General features: G+C 44.2%; 1 protein-coding gene across 3 annotated transcripts in view; it reads right to left on the minus strand.

The window, feature by feature from the left end:
• The window catches only part of CARMIL1 (capping protein regulator and myosin 1 linker 1), a 317,704-nt gene extending 300,383 nt beyond the window's left edge, over positions 1-17,321 (minus strand). For all 3 annotated transcript variants that reach the window (XM_081245158.1, XM_081245157.1, XM_081245156.1), the window contains exons 1-2: positions 17,120-17,321; positions 12,886-12,983 (exon numbers count right to left, since the gene is read on the minus strand). In XM_081245158.1, coding sequence (XP_081101284.1) covers positions 12,886-12,983; positions 17,120-17,159 — 138 coding nt within the window. In that variant the 5' untranslated portion in view covers positions 17,160-17,321. The remainder of the gene's footprint in view (positions 1-12,885; positions 12,984-17,119) is intronic.
• Positions 17,322-17,327: the final 6 nt, after the last annotated feature.

Here is a 17,327-nt window from a genome sequence, read left to right on the forward strand (position 1 = left end):
GCTTCCCTGGTGGCGCAGTGGTTGAGAGTCCACCTGCCAGTGCAGGGGATATGGGTTCGTGCCCCGGTCCGGGAAGATCCCACATGCCGCGGAGCGGCTGGGCCCGTGAACCATGGCCGCTGAGCCTGCGCGTCCAGAGCCTGTGCTCCGCAACGGGAGAGGCCACAGCAGTGAGAGGCCCGCGTACCGCAAAAAATTTTTTTTAATAAAATAAATAAATAAATAAAATATTTTATATGGAATGTCTCATTTAATTTTCAAAACAAGTCTAAAGGTACGTTCTATTATTATACCCATTCTATGGATGAAAAAAGTGAGGCACCGAGAGGTTAAATAACTTGCCCATAGTTAGTAGTTTTAGGATTCTAACCCAGGCAGACTGATCCCATAACACAGAGGAAGCCTCTAAGAGAGTGGGAAGTATTAAATGTCTGCAAAGATATTTAAAAAGAAAAAAAAAGCCATCCCTGAATTTCAGGCTAACGATACCACAAGCATCACTCTCCAGAATATGGAAGTATGGAGCCCTACTCCGATGGGTAGAGAAACTGTCTATTCCCAGAGAACACAGAGCCTGCCAAAAAGGACCCGAGTGTGAAGGCTTCCTGCACACACAGCATTGCTGACAACACTTGTTCAGTTCCACGGACAACACTTGTTCAGTTCCACGGACAACCCACGCGTATCCAATGTAAAGACAGATGCTTCATTAAGTCTCTGCAGTGAGAATTCACAAATGGGAGGATGCTTAAGAAACTCTAAGTGACAAAGTGCTAACAACCTCTCCTTTGCTCCAGTTGCTTTGTTAAGAAGCAACACTGGACAGGAAGGACTGGACCGACTTCTTGCATCCAGGCCTCGTGGAGAAAGAGAGAAATACTGACAGAGATGACCTACCATGTTCCTCGCAGAGACCACTTAGATGAGTGTAAACTGATGGAGGGTTAAGGGCTATTGGAGCTTCAGAAATTTTTTTTCTAGAGAGAACTGTTGAAACGGAAACAGAACTTCACAGTTAACTCACCAATGATGAATTCTGAGGGGGTAAAAGTTCTGATAAGGAGTAGGATGCCCAGGAGATTGAGATGGAGACAGCCACACAAGCCAAGTGCCCAATGAACTAAGCCTTTCCCTGCAGGCTGGTTTTGATTTCCATCAGCACAGGCAGTGCCTGTGATTCAGTGAACTAAGTTGTACAAAAAGTTTCCCCAGACTGCAACATTTTTGCTACCCCAAGGATGCAGGCAAAAAATAGAAACTGGCTCATGGAGACTTAAAGGAAAAAGGGCTGAAATGTTCCAAGCGCCAAACTGATCTGTCCAAGAACCACAAGTACTTCTCTCCAGGTCTCGGTTTCATTCTCAGGCCTAGGAGGGATGATCCAATCGTCTTTTGGTTGCTAGTGACAACCGATTTCAGACAGATGAATTCAGGAAACCGAAAATGCCCACTGGTAACACCTAACCAACCTGCCTGGACTTCACTAGCCATATTTTAGCTCAGATTCAACAGGAGAGTGTTGCTGGGCCCCTCAGGCCTGGGAGTCAGGAATCAAACTGCAGAGAAACTGTCTTAAAAGAGACTTTGCAAGACTTCGGAAATCTCAGTAACTTCCCCACTTCTGGTTCTATTTTTTCCCTTGTCTGTTCCACACTGGGGCTGAGAATGTAACTCTGAAAATGGAAGGGGTCCTATGTGCTTGTTTTCTGATAAGTGTAAGAGGTTCCCTGAGGAACCTCATCCCACCTGCCAGTCTTGGAAAGAAAGATAACGACAAGCAACATGGTACCCAAGGGCAGCACTGAAAGGAGAGAAATGCAGGCTGAACACTCGAGGGACTCACCAAGGAAGATGGGGCTCCAGGAGGAGCTGCTTGTGGGAGGAGAGCCCAAGGACACACCCTGGACACACCCCCTCAGGGGTGGGGAGACAGATAGGGTGAGGTAGTGGGAAGAGAAGCAAGAACCACTCTGCAGGTGCAGGTGGGGTGGGGAAGGACCATGCCACTTAAGAGAGGGACGTCAGCTACACAGGTGAAGTCAATTGCCTTCAGAACTGCCTGAGAGAAAAAGCAATGTCTCCTTTCCTTATGATACTAAAATATCTTCTGAGACACCAGACGAGCTGTACAAGCTGTATATTGGCTTAGGGTTCTTCTTAGCTACATTTCATCCAATGAAAGCGCCATGGGCCTTATCAGTTGCACATCTGCTCAACTACCATTTATCAGAGCCTCAAGGACCCAAGGTAAGAAAGTCTTGAGATCAGAGCAAAGACCAAAGATCTAAATTGTATAATGCAGTCTCACATCGAGCTGGGGTTCAGCCAAGAAAAAGCTGTGGCTGATTCAGCAGAAGCCAGGGCCAAGCAAGACCTGGGACCCCGGAACCCACGGGCAAACACCAGAGCCACAGGACTCCTTGCCTGCAAACATACTCCAGTAGAAGACAATGATGCATCCACCCAGGCAGACTTAAAAGGGCCCTAAACTGCAAGGAAAAGGTTTGCCTCGGGAGCTAGGCCCAAGGAGTCCTTGCCTAAGAAATATAAGGACCTGAAAAAAGAGAACCAGCCATTCTGCTAAGCAGACCTTTCTAAAGACAATAAAATTAATGAGGTGGGGGAATTATGTTCTATTGAGACTTCCTGAATAACAATCAGGTGAAAAATACATCCTTTAAAAAGTCTGTCAGGCAGCAATTCCACTGCCAGGAATTTATCCAAGAAAAATAAAAGTGAGGATGTGTCACTTACAAGGCAAAATACTGGAAGCAACCTAACTATCTCATTGTAAGTGTAGATAAATTATGATACACCTCTCAAGTGGGCTAATAGAGTGCTAGGCAGAAATTCAAAACATTTTATATATATCTATTATATATTATATATATTTATTATATATAATATATATATATAATTATCATGGAAAGCTTTGACCTCAAAAAGTAAAATTTTAAAGTAGGTTACAAAATAGGATTCAGGATTCCATTTTAAAAACAGATCATAGTTTATGTATGTTAGCATACAAAAATGTTTTCCAATGATTACATCCAAATTGATAGGGCTAGGTGATGCTTCAGTTTTGCTATCTTATATTTTATAACTTTTTAGTAATGCAAATAGCATAGATACTTTCAAAATTTTAAAAACAACAAGAAGAAAACTTTTACTTGGCCAAAGCAATGTGCAGCTGGTACTCTTCACTTGGCCGACTGCACCCACACCAATGTTTCCTACAGAGTCTGGAGAACAGATTCTGTGATGCCACACACTGCATTCCCCCCCTTCAAGAGGCACAATCCACAAAAGCCCATTAAAGACTCTGAGAAAGTCTGTTTAATTCAGTTTTAACAGTGTTTGCCAAACATTTGTAATCCCAAAACACCTACACTTTAAAAGGCTCACTGGTAAAGTAGGATGGGTCCAAAGCAAGGCGATCAGAACAGTGAAAAGTCTGAAAGCAATGTCCTCCAAGGATTAAGATTTGTAGGAAGTGAGCGTATTTCGCCTGAGGACTAAAAGACCAAGAAAAAACATAACGGTCTTCAAATACCTGACCCACACTCATGTAGGAAGGAGCAAAATTGTCCTATGATGTTCCATCCAGTAGACGACGCTACAGTGAGTTCAGAGACGTTACTGAGAAGCAGGTTCCAGCCTAAACTAAGAAAGGGCTTTCTGGGATTCTTGCTTTTCCCATCACCAGAAACACTGAAGCAGAAAGTGGATACTCAGCTATCAGGGATGCTACAGAAGCAACTTCTCATAGGCTAGGGTGCATGGTTAGATGGCTACCAAGAGTCCTCCAGCCTCAAGATCTTCTGGGCAGCAATCAAGAGGGGCCAGATCTGAAGAAACCTTCCCAGAGTCAGCTTAAGCCAATCTGTCCACACCAGATCCTGTCTGGAAGACACACCTACTCATCCCAGTCGATGCCCGTAAATGTCTCCTGAGACCCCAAAGCCCAGGGATCAGTAGGAATGGACACACCTGCCTCCTTAGTGGGAACTCAGCACATTCATCTCAAACCCTTGCCACAGGCTGGAGATGCTCTAAGCACAGTTCAGGGCATTTGTACAGCCCTGCTTCTACTTCTAAGAGGACTTGCTGTGCACCCAGCGTGTCTAAAGAGACAAAGATACCTGCTGGCCAAGGTTCATCGAGAGAGAATGTTTTCAAAAAAGAAAAATTCTCTCCCAAACAACCAAGATGAAGGAAAGGACCCAATAGGTAAAAGTGAACAGACTTTTATGTACACACACACACACACACACACACAACCCCAAGCATCCTTCTTTCCTCCCTTTATTTTACCCCTCTTTTCTCAAAGAGTTGGGGAAAGTGAGTGAGTGAGAGAGAGAGAGAGAGAGAGAGAGAGAGAGAAAGTGTAATAGGGCACAGGAAGATTTAGACAACAATAGGCCCCATATATACCAATCCAAATCCTTGTATTCTGTTCAAAGACAACAAGCTTTTTAGAAAGGGGGAGAGTTCTATCCTTCATCAGATTTTAGTTGCATTTTCAATCTACTTTAACAGTAGATATTAACAGTGTTTCTAATGAAATGAAACATAAAGGTTTTACAGTAACCTTTCACTAAAGCTTTTCTGTTTTGTTTTCTCTGTACCTATTTTACGACGATGAAAATTGAGTTCTTCCAATTCATGGCATATTCTAGTTAGATTTCCCGGGTCCTCCTTGTCCACAATGCCCCCTTCACAAGACTCGAGCACTCCCTCTCCTCCCCCAGGGTGCACCTAAATGCCCCTTCCCAGGGTGCCTAAATCCCAGAGGCTGGAAAGGAGTATCTTTTTAAGAACAATGAAAAGTTACACCAAGGCTGGTGTAAGTTCAACAGCTTCTTGCCCAAGGTCATTTGACTCACCTAACCCAACTACAGAAGAAACTGGGGCAGATGAGAAAGTAGAATGTAAATGCAGCTCAGGTAACAAGTTCAAGTTGGCCAGAACTGTCTCCTGGAAACATGTGCCCAGAGCCATAGCCTGCCTCCAACCCCTACCCAGAGGTCAGCAGGAGCTGACTCCAGTTCTGAGTTGGGGAAAATTGTGAAGTACTAAAATAGGGATTATTTTATTTTGAGTTTCCCAGAACTTTTGCCAGGACCCTTGGCAACAATGTGTGCTCTCTGATACCTACTCCTGAAGATTGTTTCAATGTTGTTGCTGTTTTCTAAAGCTCAATTTTCTAGTCATGTAACTTCACCCAGGTGCTTTGAAAATTACCTATGCACTGAATTGTAAGTGATCCTTAAAAGTTGAGGCTCCTAAAGTTCCACAAAGAGAACTGTTCAAATTACCCAACAACTGGTACAAGAGCCTCCTGCAGAGGGAAGTAAACCCAGAGGCCTAGGACAACGATTTTCCAGTAGCATTCTGCAGAAGCCACGGCAATCTACAAACATCTGATGTGAATTTCATTCTTACTTCTATTTTTTTTTATTTATTTATTTATTTATTTTTTTTTTTTTTTTTTTGCGGTACACGGGCCTCTCACTGCTGTGGCCTCTCCCATTGTGGAGCACAGCCTCTGGACGTGCAGGCTCAGTGGCCATGGCCCACGGGCCCAGCCGCTCCGCGGCATGTGGGATCTTCCTGGACCGGGGCACGAACCTGTGTCCCCTGCATCGGCAGGCGGACTCTCAACCACTGCGCCACCAGGGAAGCCCTCTTACTTCTATTTTAACTGCTGGGATAAAACACAAACACATGATTTGATGTTACACCAAATTTAACTTATTGGAGATAACAATGAGGTAAGCTTCGCTGTCAGGATACCCCACTTTTGTGCAGAACTCAGGATAAAGTGTCTCCTGACATCTCTATTTCCTTGGAAAGCATCCTGAGATTGCAAAAGTAGCTATTTTTAAAACTGTGACATTTGTACTACTTAAAGGTTAAATCGGGAGTCTCTCTATACTAAGGAGCCAAAACAAAATCCAATCTCCCCTCTATTTCTAAGTTATGGTCATCAAAACAGCCTCACACAAATCACTGATTGGGTTTATACTCATATTTTGGATTTTAACTATAAATTTGCAAAACACACTTACACTCCTAAATAGCACTATTTTGTTGGTCCCATGGAAAATTATGTGTTTTAAAAGGGTACAATTGATTTAAAAAAAAAAAAAAAGTCTAGAAACCATCGGCTAAGGTTGATGTCACCTGAAAGTAGCTGCAAAACGTAAATTCCAGAGTGAATATTTGTCTGAGAAGTGACTATGCCATGAGTCGTGCTGCTGAATCAAGTTAGGTATTAGAGACAGGGGAATTAGGAAAATATTAAACAGACTAGCCACAAAAAATGAGCATGGCCTCGTGTAAAAGAACAACGCTTTCCGTATCAGAGACTGAGGTTTAAACTAATTCCTGATTATGTGGGCCAGTTGCTTACAAAACTTTTAGGTAAGAGATGTTCCCTTTTTAATGCATTTTTTTAAATAAACAGGTAGGAGTAGAGTTTATATTTTAATGAAAGCACTGCCACCAAAATATTTTAAGGATACATGTTACCCCAAATAACGTCCTTTTACTTTTCCTCGTCTTAAAGTTAACTTAGTGATTCCAATCAAGCCGAATCCAGATGCTCAAAAGTTATAAATAGGGCCTCCCTGGTGGCGCAGTGGTTGAGAGTCCGCCTGCCGATGCAGGGGATACGGGTTCGTGCCCCGGTCTGGGAGGATCCCATATGCCGCGGAGCGGCTGGGCCCGTGAGCCATGGCCGCTGGGCCTGCGCATCCGGAGCCTGTGCTCCGCAACGGGAGAGGCCACAACAGTGAGAGGCCCGCATACCGCAAAAAGAAAAAAAAAAAAAAAAAAGTTATAAATAAATAGCCAAACAAGAGAAAATACATTAAAGAGATTCAGGTTAACTTTTCAAAAGAAAATAAATGAACGATGGATCAAGTATTTTCTAGGGAACAGGTGAACAAACTGACATGGTTACATTTACATACCACTCCTCGACATGCTCAGTCTAATAAGAAAGAGAGTTCTGCGTCAGCCCCATTTTAAGAGGGATGTGGAAGAACAAGGGGTTGGCAAAGATGATTGAACCCAAATTCCAAAGTGAAACAGGAAAAACAAAGCTGAGACCAGGAACAGATCTTCTACACAATTCAGAGGCACTATTCTGGAGAGAGAGACACATTCCTCTCCCGCAGACAGCAACAGCAGAAGCGTGGGTGGGGGACCTTGCTTTCCCCTGACAACATTTTTCTTTCAACCATTAGTCCTCAAAAAAAAAAAAAGGCCAGGCAATACCAAATTGCCTGGATCACACATGCATTGCTGGTAGGACTACACAATGATTCAGCCATTCTGGAAAATGGAAAACGACGGCTTCTAAAAAAGAAAGGCAATTCCTATAAAAACCCACAATTATACTCTTTGGCATTTCAAAGGGAGAAATGGAGACTGATTTTCACACCAAAATCTATAAACAAATGTTTATATTATCGGTTTTATTCCTAAGAGCCCCAAACTGGAAACAACTTACAAGTCTGTCAGTGGGTGAGCAGTGGGTGAACAAAGTGTGGTACATCCATACCATGGAATACTCCTCAGAAACAACAACTAAAAAGGAACAATGGATACACACAGCTTAGATGAATGTACAGGGAATTATTAGAAGCGAAAAGAGCCAATCCCAAAAAGGCACATATATTGTGTGATTACACTATCCAACATTTTTTTCTTTTTTTCTTTTTTTTTTTTTTTTTTTGCGGTACGCGGGCCTGTCACTGTTGTGGCCTCTCCCGTTGCGGAGCACAGGCTCCGGACGCACAGGCTCAGCGGCCATGGCTCACGGGCCCAGCCGCTCCGCGGCATGTGGGATCTTCCTGGACTGGGGCACGAACCCGTGTCCCCTGAATTGGCAGGCGGACTCTCAACCACTGCACCACCAGGGAAGCACTATCCAACATTTCTGAAGTGACAAAATTATGGAAGTGGAGAACAGATCAGGGGCTACCAGCAGTCAGAGAAGTGGCGGGTGTGTGGGTGTGGCCCTGAAAGGCAATGTGAGGGATCTCTATGGTGATGGAAATGTTCTGCATTTTCCAGTATCAGTGTCAACATCTTGACTGTGGTCATGCCCCACAATTTTGCAAGATAGAGGAGACTGGATAAAGGGTACAGAGAATCTCTCTGCATTACTTCTTATAACTGCAGGTAAACCTACAATTACCCTAAAATGCAAAGTTTAATGGGAAAAAATGTGTAAATTAAATTACACTTTAAAAAGTCCAGGTACTACAAAACTTGGGTGGAGATTCAAGTAGCAAATGGGAGGAAGGACTGAGAGTCTAGGGAACACAGAATCTCTTCCTGATGACATCCCCTAAAGACAACAGAGAAAGGCAGTACAGCAAAAGATGACATGGGGGCTTCCCTGGTGGCTCAGTGGTTGAGAGTCCACCTGCCAATGCAGGGGACACGGGTTCGTGCCCCGGTCTGGGAAGATCCCACATGCCACAGAGCGGCTGGGCCCGTGAGCCATGGTCGCTGAGCCTACGCGTCCGGAGCCTGTGCTCTGCAACGGGAGAGGCCACAACAGTGAGAGGCCCACGAACCGCAAAAAGAAAAAAAAAAAAAAAAAAAGATGACATGGTGCCAGTGTGTGGCTTGCGGCAGACCTGCCCACCACTTAGATATAAAGTACAGGCAGGGGACTTCCCTGGCAGTCCAGTGGTTAAGACTCCGTGCTCCCACTGCAGGGGGCACGGGTTAGATCCCTGGTTGGGGAACTAAGATCCCACATGCCAAGCAGCAGGGCCAAAAAAAAAAAATCCCCAAAACGTACAAGCCAAAGAACTGTCCGCCAGGAGGACACTCCAATGACAGCCTGTTCTAGTCTGTTCCATGTTCCCTTTAACTGTTCCCAAAGGCACCAGCTTGGACCTGTTCCATTCCAGTTTCCCAAACTATGGTCAGCAGGGTCTCTGGCCATATAAGTTTGAGAAAGACAGTACACTTCCGCTCATTCTGAGAAATCTACTATGCAGAAAGGTGTACTAAAGGCTCTGAATCAAAGCCACGCAGTAAAGACGCTGGTTTATCTTTGTTTACCACTTGACTGTCAAACTTGTTTGACCATAGAACACTCTTCCCCCGAACATCGATTTCTGATTTCACTAGACCAGTGCATACCTTAGGAATTTGGGATCTCATCAGTTGCACTCCATCCGGCTTAAAAGGTACCATAAACTATAAGTAATTATTGGCCTTATAGTGAACTAAGCTCAATCCCTCAATAAAGGCAGTGAATACTTGGGCATGGAAAGAATAGGCATTTTCTGTGCCACTGAAAAAACAGGATGCACAACGCTTTGGTTCCTTCTGCTTTATCATTTGTTGGGTGTCCATCATATGCTAGGCATTGTGCTAAGCAGTGTTAAGATATATCTCAGGGGCTTCCCTGGTGGTGCAGTGGTTGAGAGTCCACCTGCCGATGCAGGGGACACGGGTTCGTGCCCCGATCCGGGAAGATCCCGCATGCTGCGGAGCAGCTGGGCCCGTGAGCCATGGCCGCTGAGCCTGCGCGTCCGGAGCCTGCTCCGCAACGGGAGAGGCCACAACAGCGAGAGGCCCGCATACAGCAAAAAAAAAAAAAAAAAAAAAAGATATATCTCAGTTAATCTACAAAGAAACCATATACAAATAGGTGTTTCATTAGAGAAAGGAATTGAGGCTGAACAACGTTACAAAGTGACTAGGCTGCAGTGTGAACTAGGCACGACTCAAGGTCCAAGGCCTTAACCGCTGAGTCCTACTGCCTCCTTAAAAAGAGGGGAGGATTAAGTTCATGTGATGGTCATTAGAAACAGGTGGTGGGAAGAGACTTGTTTAACCAGTCCCAACTTTCACCTGATCCCAATTGCAAGGAAAAGAATCAGCTTTACGCCCAGCCATTCTCCACCCCGTCCCCCTTGCTCCAGCTGCACTTAGTATTTGCCTCTAATATGCTAAGCTCTCTCTGGCTTCCAGGCATATTCTGTTTCCTTTGTCTATACCATGTCTCTGCTCTCTTCCCTTAGTAACTCTTATTCATCCATTGGGTGTCAGTCTACCTTTGCCTTCCTTCTGGAAGTCTTCCCTGACCCTCAGGCCTGAGTCAGGGGTTCCTCCCAGGTGCCCCCAATCATCTTGCTCATAGCACATCTCAAAGCACTGCCTGTAGAGATGTTTACCTCCCAACTCGACTCTGAGCTCTGAATCCCATGAAGTCAGAATCTATGTCCATCTTGTACATCTGGCACACGGGAGAGGCTCACCAAGTGTGGAACCAAGCAATGTACAATGTTATCAATCAATCAGTCAAATCCACACAAGGGAGCCCTAATCCTTCTAAAGTCCAAATCTTCCTGAAAGTTTGCAACCACTGAACAACAAGCCAAAGGATATTTTCTTTCTATTTTGAGCATAATGGGGAAGTGGATAGGCTCTGAGTGAGACAGATCTGGGTTCATTCAACTCCCGGCTCTGTCATTCATTAGCTGGATGACCTGAAACAAGTTCCTTTAGCCCCTCCAAATCTCAGTTTCCACAAATACAGATGTAAATAGTGCCTACCTCAGAGGGCTGCTGCTGGAGCAAATACGGTAATGCATAATCAAGTGTCCAACAGAGCCTGCTGAATAAGCATTAGCTCTTATGACCATGAGAAGGAAGATGAAGATAAACCCTCTACAAAAGATAAGCTAGAAATAGCATAAAGTCTCAAAGTGTGAAAAGAAGGAACCAAGTCCTATATAACACACTCCCAGCTTTATAAGGAAGGACACTAAGAGTGCGCGGGGCAGGGGGGCGGGGGGGCACTTGGGGAAAAGGAACAAGAAATAAAAATCAGAACAGAAATACTGATTTAAGCCAATTCAGGTATACCCTATTTTACTGAACTGACAGCCAAAAGGAAGTCAGAAATGCAAATTATAAGGAAATTCCCAATGTTTTAATTTAAGTAACTGAATTTCTCTGAATTCAGAAACTCCAAAGTCAAAGACTTAAAGAAGGTTAATTCATAGACCATCCTGCTCAAACCTGAAGCTTGTCAAACCTTGAATATCTCTATTAACAATTCCTGCCCCTGCAAGGAAGGAACAGGCAAGACAAGTTTACCCCAAGCCACTAGAAACCGCTCAGATTCCAGATTTGGGGAGATAAATGCTTAAGTTCAAATACATTTGTAATTTGGTTACAACCTTAATCAACTCCAGCTGACGTTAAGAGCCCCTCCCCCCACAACATCTTAACAGTAAGTACCAATCATAACTGTTCTTTAATGATGCCAACTTTATTACACTGGACAAGTAAATTTGTCTTTGCAGTTTTAACTTTGCAAATTTTACTCATGGCATGGGTTTATGAATACTACTTTGATGAGTAGTGTCCATACCAAATAACACCACATACCATGTGAGACTGTTGCAGGAAACCTACTTGATATTTAAACTGTATAAAGGTGAACATCCTGTGAAGATTTACCGTAAACATATAAAACAACAAATGGCAGAAACAAAATTTCTTCTCTCTGCACTACCACTGCCAAAATATACCTCTACCCTATGGCTGAACAACAACAAGTAAAACATACTTTAAGGAAATGTACTCTTTATTAAAACTAAATAAAGCAGAATGATGACACCAATCATTTCTGCTATCGATAACCTTAATGATGCAGTCTGTGAGAACACATTTCATTGCAGGGCAAAAGTCACTCAATCAAGTTTTTCCACTTCAATTTCTCTGCCATCCTGATTTGTACACAGAGAAATAGAAGTCATCCATCAATGGCACAATCCTTCCATCCACAGGGGAAGGCAGTCAGATAGTTTAAGAGATTCTCAAGACAGATTGTATCAGAAAGATACTTCAAACTCTGTGGCAACTTCAACTGAAGAAACAGAATATTAAAAATATTCTCTTTTAATGACATATGCTTGGGATTTATTTTAAAATACTCCAGAAGTGTGGGGGGGGGGACGGTGATGAGATAAAACAATATTGTCAAAATGCTGAAAACTGTTGAAGCTGGATGAAAGGTATACAAAGGTCAATATACTGTTCTCTACTTTTGCATATGTTTAAAATTTTCTAATGGTAAAAAGATAAACAAAAAGATGAAACCGAATATTCTCTCCAACAAAAACACAAACAAGGTGTATTTACCTAAGCTTAAATTAAGGTTTGCCACAGTTTCAATACAGAAACCACTAAAACACCACAAAAGGCTCTTCACCTCTCTAAAGGTATAACTCAGGCACTGACAACTCCTTAGCAATCCTGTGCTCACCAAGGGCCAATCCCTCAGCCCCCCAGCAACTCTTCTCACAAGCTAGAGGGAGGAGCTGGCATCTCCCTCCCAAACACCAAAAACCAATTTAAAAAGACAAATGTTTTCTTCGCCTTCTCAGACCATCACCCAGAGATGGCTGCGGATATAACATTTGAGAAAATTTAATAATTAAACTGACATAGCAGGAGTTTAAAAAATTCATCTCAAGTCCTCACAAATAAAATCAGATAATCAGCCACAACGAAGATAATAAGCAAGCTCCCTTTAACATCCAACTTTGAATAACTTGAAAACGGTCTCTAGGAGATGACCTAGATGTGGGTGACCTTTTACAACATTAAGAAAGACAATTTTTAAAAACTTCAGTCTCTAAAATTTAAATTAACCCTACTTTTAACTTACAGTGGACAAATATTCCAACTAACCTAGGACAAAATGGGCATCAGAACTTTCAAACAAAATATAAAACACAGAACCAGTGCTGCATGAAAATTAGGCAATCAAAACAATAGAGAGGAAAAACATTTTTACTTCCAAACTTTTTTTTTAAGAAAAACATTAATACTTACCAGCACTTTGTTTTCAACTTTGTCTCCCTTCACTTCCAACTTTACTCTCTTCTTCAACGCAATCTTCATCTTTCTGCCAATAACATCCTTTATGCTTTCTGAAAGAAAGGAATAATTTTGTTATATTCTTTTATTAATAAGAGAAAAGCACTGGGGAGGACAGCATTTGAAGGAGTATTTTTGGTTGTTTTTATTTTTTATTGTCTTTTTTTTTCTTTTTAGTTTCCTTTTTCTTCTTTTTTTTTTTTTGTTTGTTGTTGTTGCTTGTTTTAACAAGCCTGATAGTTATTGGTCACCAAGTATTTGATGAACGCCTACTTTGTGCCTTGGACCGTGTGCTCAGATGCTGAGGCAAGTATAAAAGTATATGATATAATACCAGTCCATGCAAGGCGTGATATAATCTTGCTGGGCAAAGAGGATAAGCACACACAAAGAAAAAAAAAAAGAAGCAAGGTCAGGCAGTAGCACAGAGCACTATATTGCAGGCACTATATTGCAGGCAGGCAGACCATGAGCACAACAGGAATTCATAAAATCCCTTGGCTGGTTACCTCTGGCCCCCAGCAGACTCTGTGTTCATGACAGTGCCATATACGTATTATCATTTTCTAGGAGTGCCTTGACATGAAGGTTGGGAAATATGGCAAAGAACCAGAACCAGCCCAAACAATTTAGTCAGGGTGCTCCTGGCCATCTGTCCTTTCAAAATCTTCATACCACCACATCCCTGAAGAGTGGTCAAAGGCGGAATTGGGAGAGAAGGGGAGACTTGAAAAGTTGGATGGTAGCGGGAAGACCCTTCTGGGACTCCCGTGAGGACCCCAAACTGAATGGGTCCCAAATCAAAGTCACTATTTTCCCTGCTCCTCCTCTGGTTCTTAATGAAGCTAGAAATCTTGTTTATCTCCAACTCCATTCTCTCAGGGAGCCAATCACCTCCTCTCCTAGGACCACCTCCTAACAGCTCCTGACCCGTGGGCTTGATCCTGCATTCAGGGCCTCAGAATCTCTCACCGAGACTAAGCCTACCACCTCCAACCTATCAGCCCCCTGTACCACACCTCCCCCAGAACTAAAGCGACCCTTCCAAAGCCACAGATCTGATCATGTCCCTCTTGCTCTATGAGTCACAGTCATTTTTGGATGAACCCAAAACCTTGCAGCAGGCCGCTCAAGGCCTTTCACACTTTTCCAGCTTAACTTCTCAGCACGCACCCAATTATCTCCATCCTCTCCATCCTTTACACCCCTAGGATCCTGTATATATTATTCTCTTTCTTGGGCTGCACTTTCCTTAGTCTCCTGCTGGTTAGATTCTACCTTCCTTCAAAGCATAGCAAACTCCTTTATACCCCCACCACTCTGAACTGTGTATTATAATCATTTTGGTTTATTCATATATTCAACAAATATACCTAGTGTGCCAACTACTCTACTAGATGCCGGGCTAGAGATGACCCCTGCCTTCCACAAGTGCTTACCATCTAGTGGATGATTGTAAGCCACTAGATGGACTGATGTCACTAGATGAATCTGCACTCACTATCATGAGATCATGGACAAGAAGATACATGAAGGTTTCAGGGAGGAGGGGACCCTTGAGCTGAAGCTTGAAGGAGTAGAAAATAGACCACTGGTTTCCAAAGCACAGTGTACAATACAATCCATTGGGTTGCAGGAAGAAAACAGAATTTCTACTTCTATTTGCAATGTGTTTCAGTTTATGTTTTAGATGACACACACTAAATGAAGTATGCATGCAGCTTAACAAATAAATATATGCTTATTAAGGGGTGATCAAAATATTCTTATTGGAAACCCACCACAAAGAGTTTAGAGCCACTCAGATAAGAAGAGTGAAGGAGGGGAGAATAGGGCAGTGCCAGCAAAGGGCATGGGAACAAGAAAAAGTACAGTTTGTCCAGGGAACAGAAATGAGGTGGAATGTTGGCGGGGGTGGGGAATAGGTCGGGGAGCTCATTACACAGGGAGTTCTCTAGGCAGCTCCTATCTTATCAGAACTCAAAATGGGTACAGGCTACTCATCCCTCCCCTAAAGAGAACTGTGGGAAATGAGCATCTGAAAGTGATTTAAGAATATATACACAAAGAAAAAGATGGGAAAGTTACATACCCATGGGTCAAAAGTAGCTATCTTGGAGTGGTAACATGGGTGACATATATTCTCATTCTTCTCTGCATTTAAATGTTTTAAATAAAAAGCCTGTATTACTTTAATAATCAGAAAGACACACAACACATTTTTTAAATGCCTTGGGGGATTAGCTTCAGGGACTATATTGAGGTTTTCACATGGTTGCCATTTTGAACTGATGAGAGCAGAACTCCTGAAAGCACTTGAAATTAGAGACTAAAGCAGATGCAGGAATTTCCCCTAGCCCAGGCCAATTAGACCATTTAAAGGCCCAGAAAAATCAAATCGGGCCTATCACAAAAACATTTGTCCTTTGTTTGAAAGATATGTGAGATGGGCAGGACTCGATAAACACAAAAATTCCATTTCTAGATAAGGGTTAAGTTCAACTTTTAAAATATACCAAAGGATTTATTTTGAGGACCGTCAATATAAACCAGGTACCTTATTTCCATCCTATCCTTCATCACCCTTTCTCCTGGGTAATTACCTAAACTTTTCACCACCAGGCTCAAGGACAACTAATTAAAAACTCTGCCACCTTCTTTAGTTATCCTTATCCCCCGGCCAGCGAGGCAAACCCTCCCCTAAATTCTCTTTCTTGGGACCTCTGGAGGCATCTTCAGAGGTTCTCGGTGTTTGTTTCCTTCCTGGAAGGGTGGTGGAAAGATCTCAGCCTCCCAGAACTGGATGGACCACTCACTCCCAGTGGACTCTACAGGATTGGGGAGAGAAGAGGCATGATTGCGGGGGAAGGGGAGGTAGACTTTATACGCTAAATTTGGTAGTTAGGTTTTTTTAATTCGACAAAAGCAGAAGCTTCCATCTTCCATACAAGCCTAGCAACAGCTTCTTTACATCTAGTTTCACCTGCTGAGTTAACAGTCGCTAATGGAAGAGCACACACAAACTCCTCCAAAGTATTATTGCTAAAAGGTGAAACACAGGGGCAAATTCCTCAGATGCAGATGAATGGGCGGTTAGGACTCTTGTCAGCACCAATTAAACATCTTTCTGAACTGTAGGCTGTGTAGTGTGCCAAGGATGGGACAGTAAGGAATATAGGTCACTGGGGCTCAAAACACACATGCACACACAAACACATACCTTGTTACAGTACAACATGTTACACACACACACACACACGCTTAAACGCTTGGTTTTCCGAACACTCTTCCCCCAAAACCTCATTTGAGCTCTGCCATTCTAACCCTCCACTTAATTAAGTTAAACCCCAAGACAAAATATTCACACACCCCCCAAAAAAAACCCTCAAGGGACTCAAACAATGGTTCACCTTGCATAGGGTACCACACACGGGTTCCCTAAGAGATCCGGGATGGGGAGAATCGGTAGGTTAATCATTACTGAAATAAAGCTTTTATCATTAACCCTCAATTTCCTGGCCCGAGTTTGCGTCAGTCCTGTAACCCTTTCGCTCCCAGTTCGCTAGGCGAAGCCACGCCTTGCTAGGCTCAGTCATTATACCGGGCTAGCGCCCCCCTCCCCCAAGTCTGTACGTCACAGGGGCACCTCCCGCCGGTTATTTCCTGGGGACAGGGTGGTCCTGGCACGTGCCGGAGGCGACCCACTGTGCGCTCGCCAGCCGTCCCGGTGCTGGGCTTTCCCGGACTTCCCGAGTTGGGGACGCTGGGCTGGGCGCTGTAAAGGATTCTCCTCGCTTCCAGAACTCCCCAGACCCTGGCAGACCGCCCCCTTCCTCCGCCAACCTGGACCCCCGGTCGCGGCGGAAGGAGGCGCCTGGGGGGTGTCCCAGAGGCGCAGCAGAGTGTGCTCCCGGGGCTCCCGATTCCTCCCCGCGCCGGCCCTCTCGGGACTCGGCTTCGCAAGCGGTCAGATGGGAACAAACTTCCCGGCGCCCCCCAGCGACCCTGCCCGACACCACTCCGACCCCAAGGGCGCCGGGACTTCGCGGGACGCACGGGAGGGCAGAGGTGGGAAGGGCGGTGGAGGTGAGGGGGAGGGGGACGCAGAGGGGGAGGTGAGGGGGACGCAGAGGGGGAGGTGAGGGGGACGCAGAGGCAGAAGGAAAATCAACCACTGCGCGACTCTTACCTATCAACTCCCTGGGCACCTCGGAGCTCTCCTCGGTCATGGTGGCCTTCTAGGTGCGGGGGTGCTGCAGGTCCAACTCTGATTTACAGCTCCCCACCCTACCCTGAACCCCTCAATTTCTTAGAGGCAGATGCAGCTTGCAAATGGTAATAGGCAAGAAAGCGGGGGCGAAGATAGAATTTTGCCGCGTCCCCCGCCCCACCAAAAA

Source organism: Mesoplodon bidens (assembly GCF_964165515.1).
Source record: "Mesoplodon bidens genome assembly, chromosome: 10".
Taxonomy (NCBI): Eukaryota; Metazoa; Chordata; class Mammalia; order Artiodactyla; family Ziphiidae; genus Mesoplodon; species Mesoplodon bidens.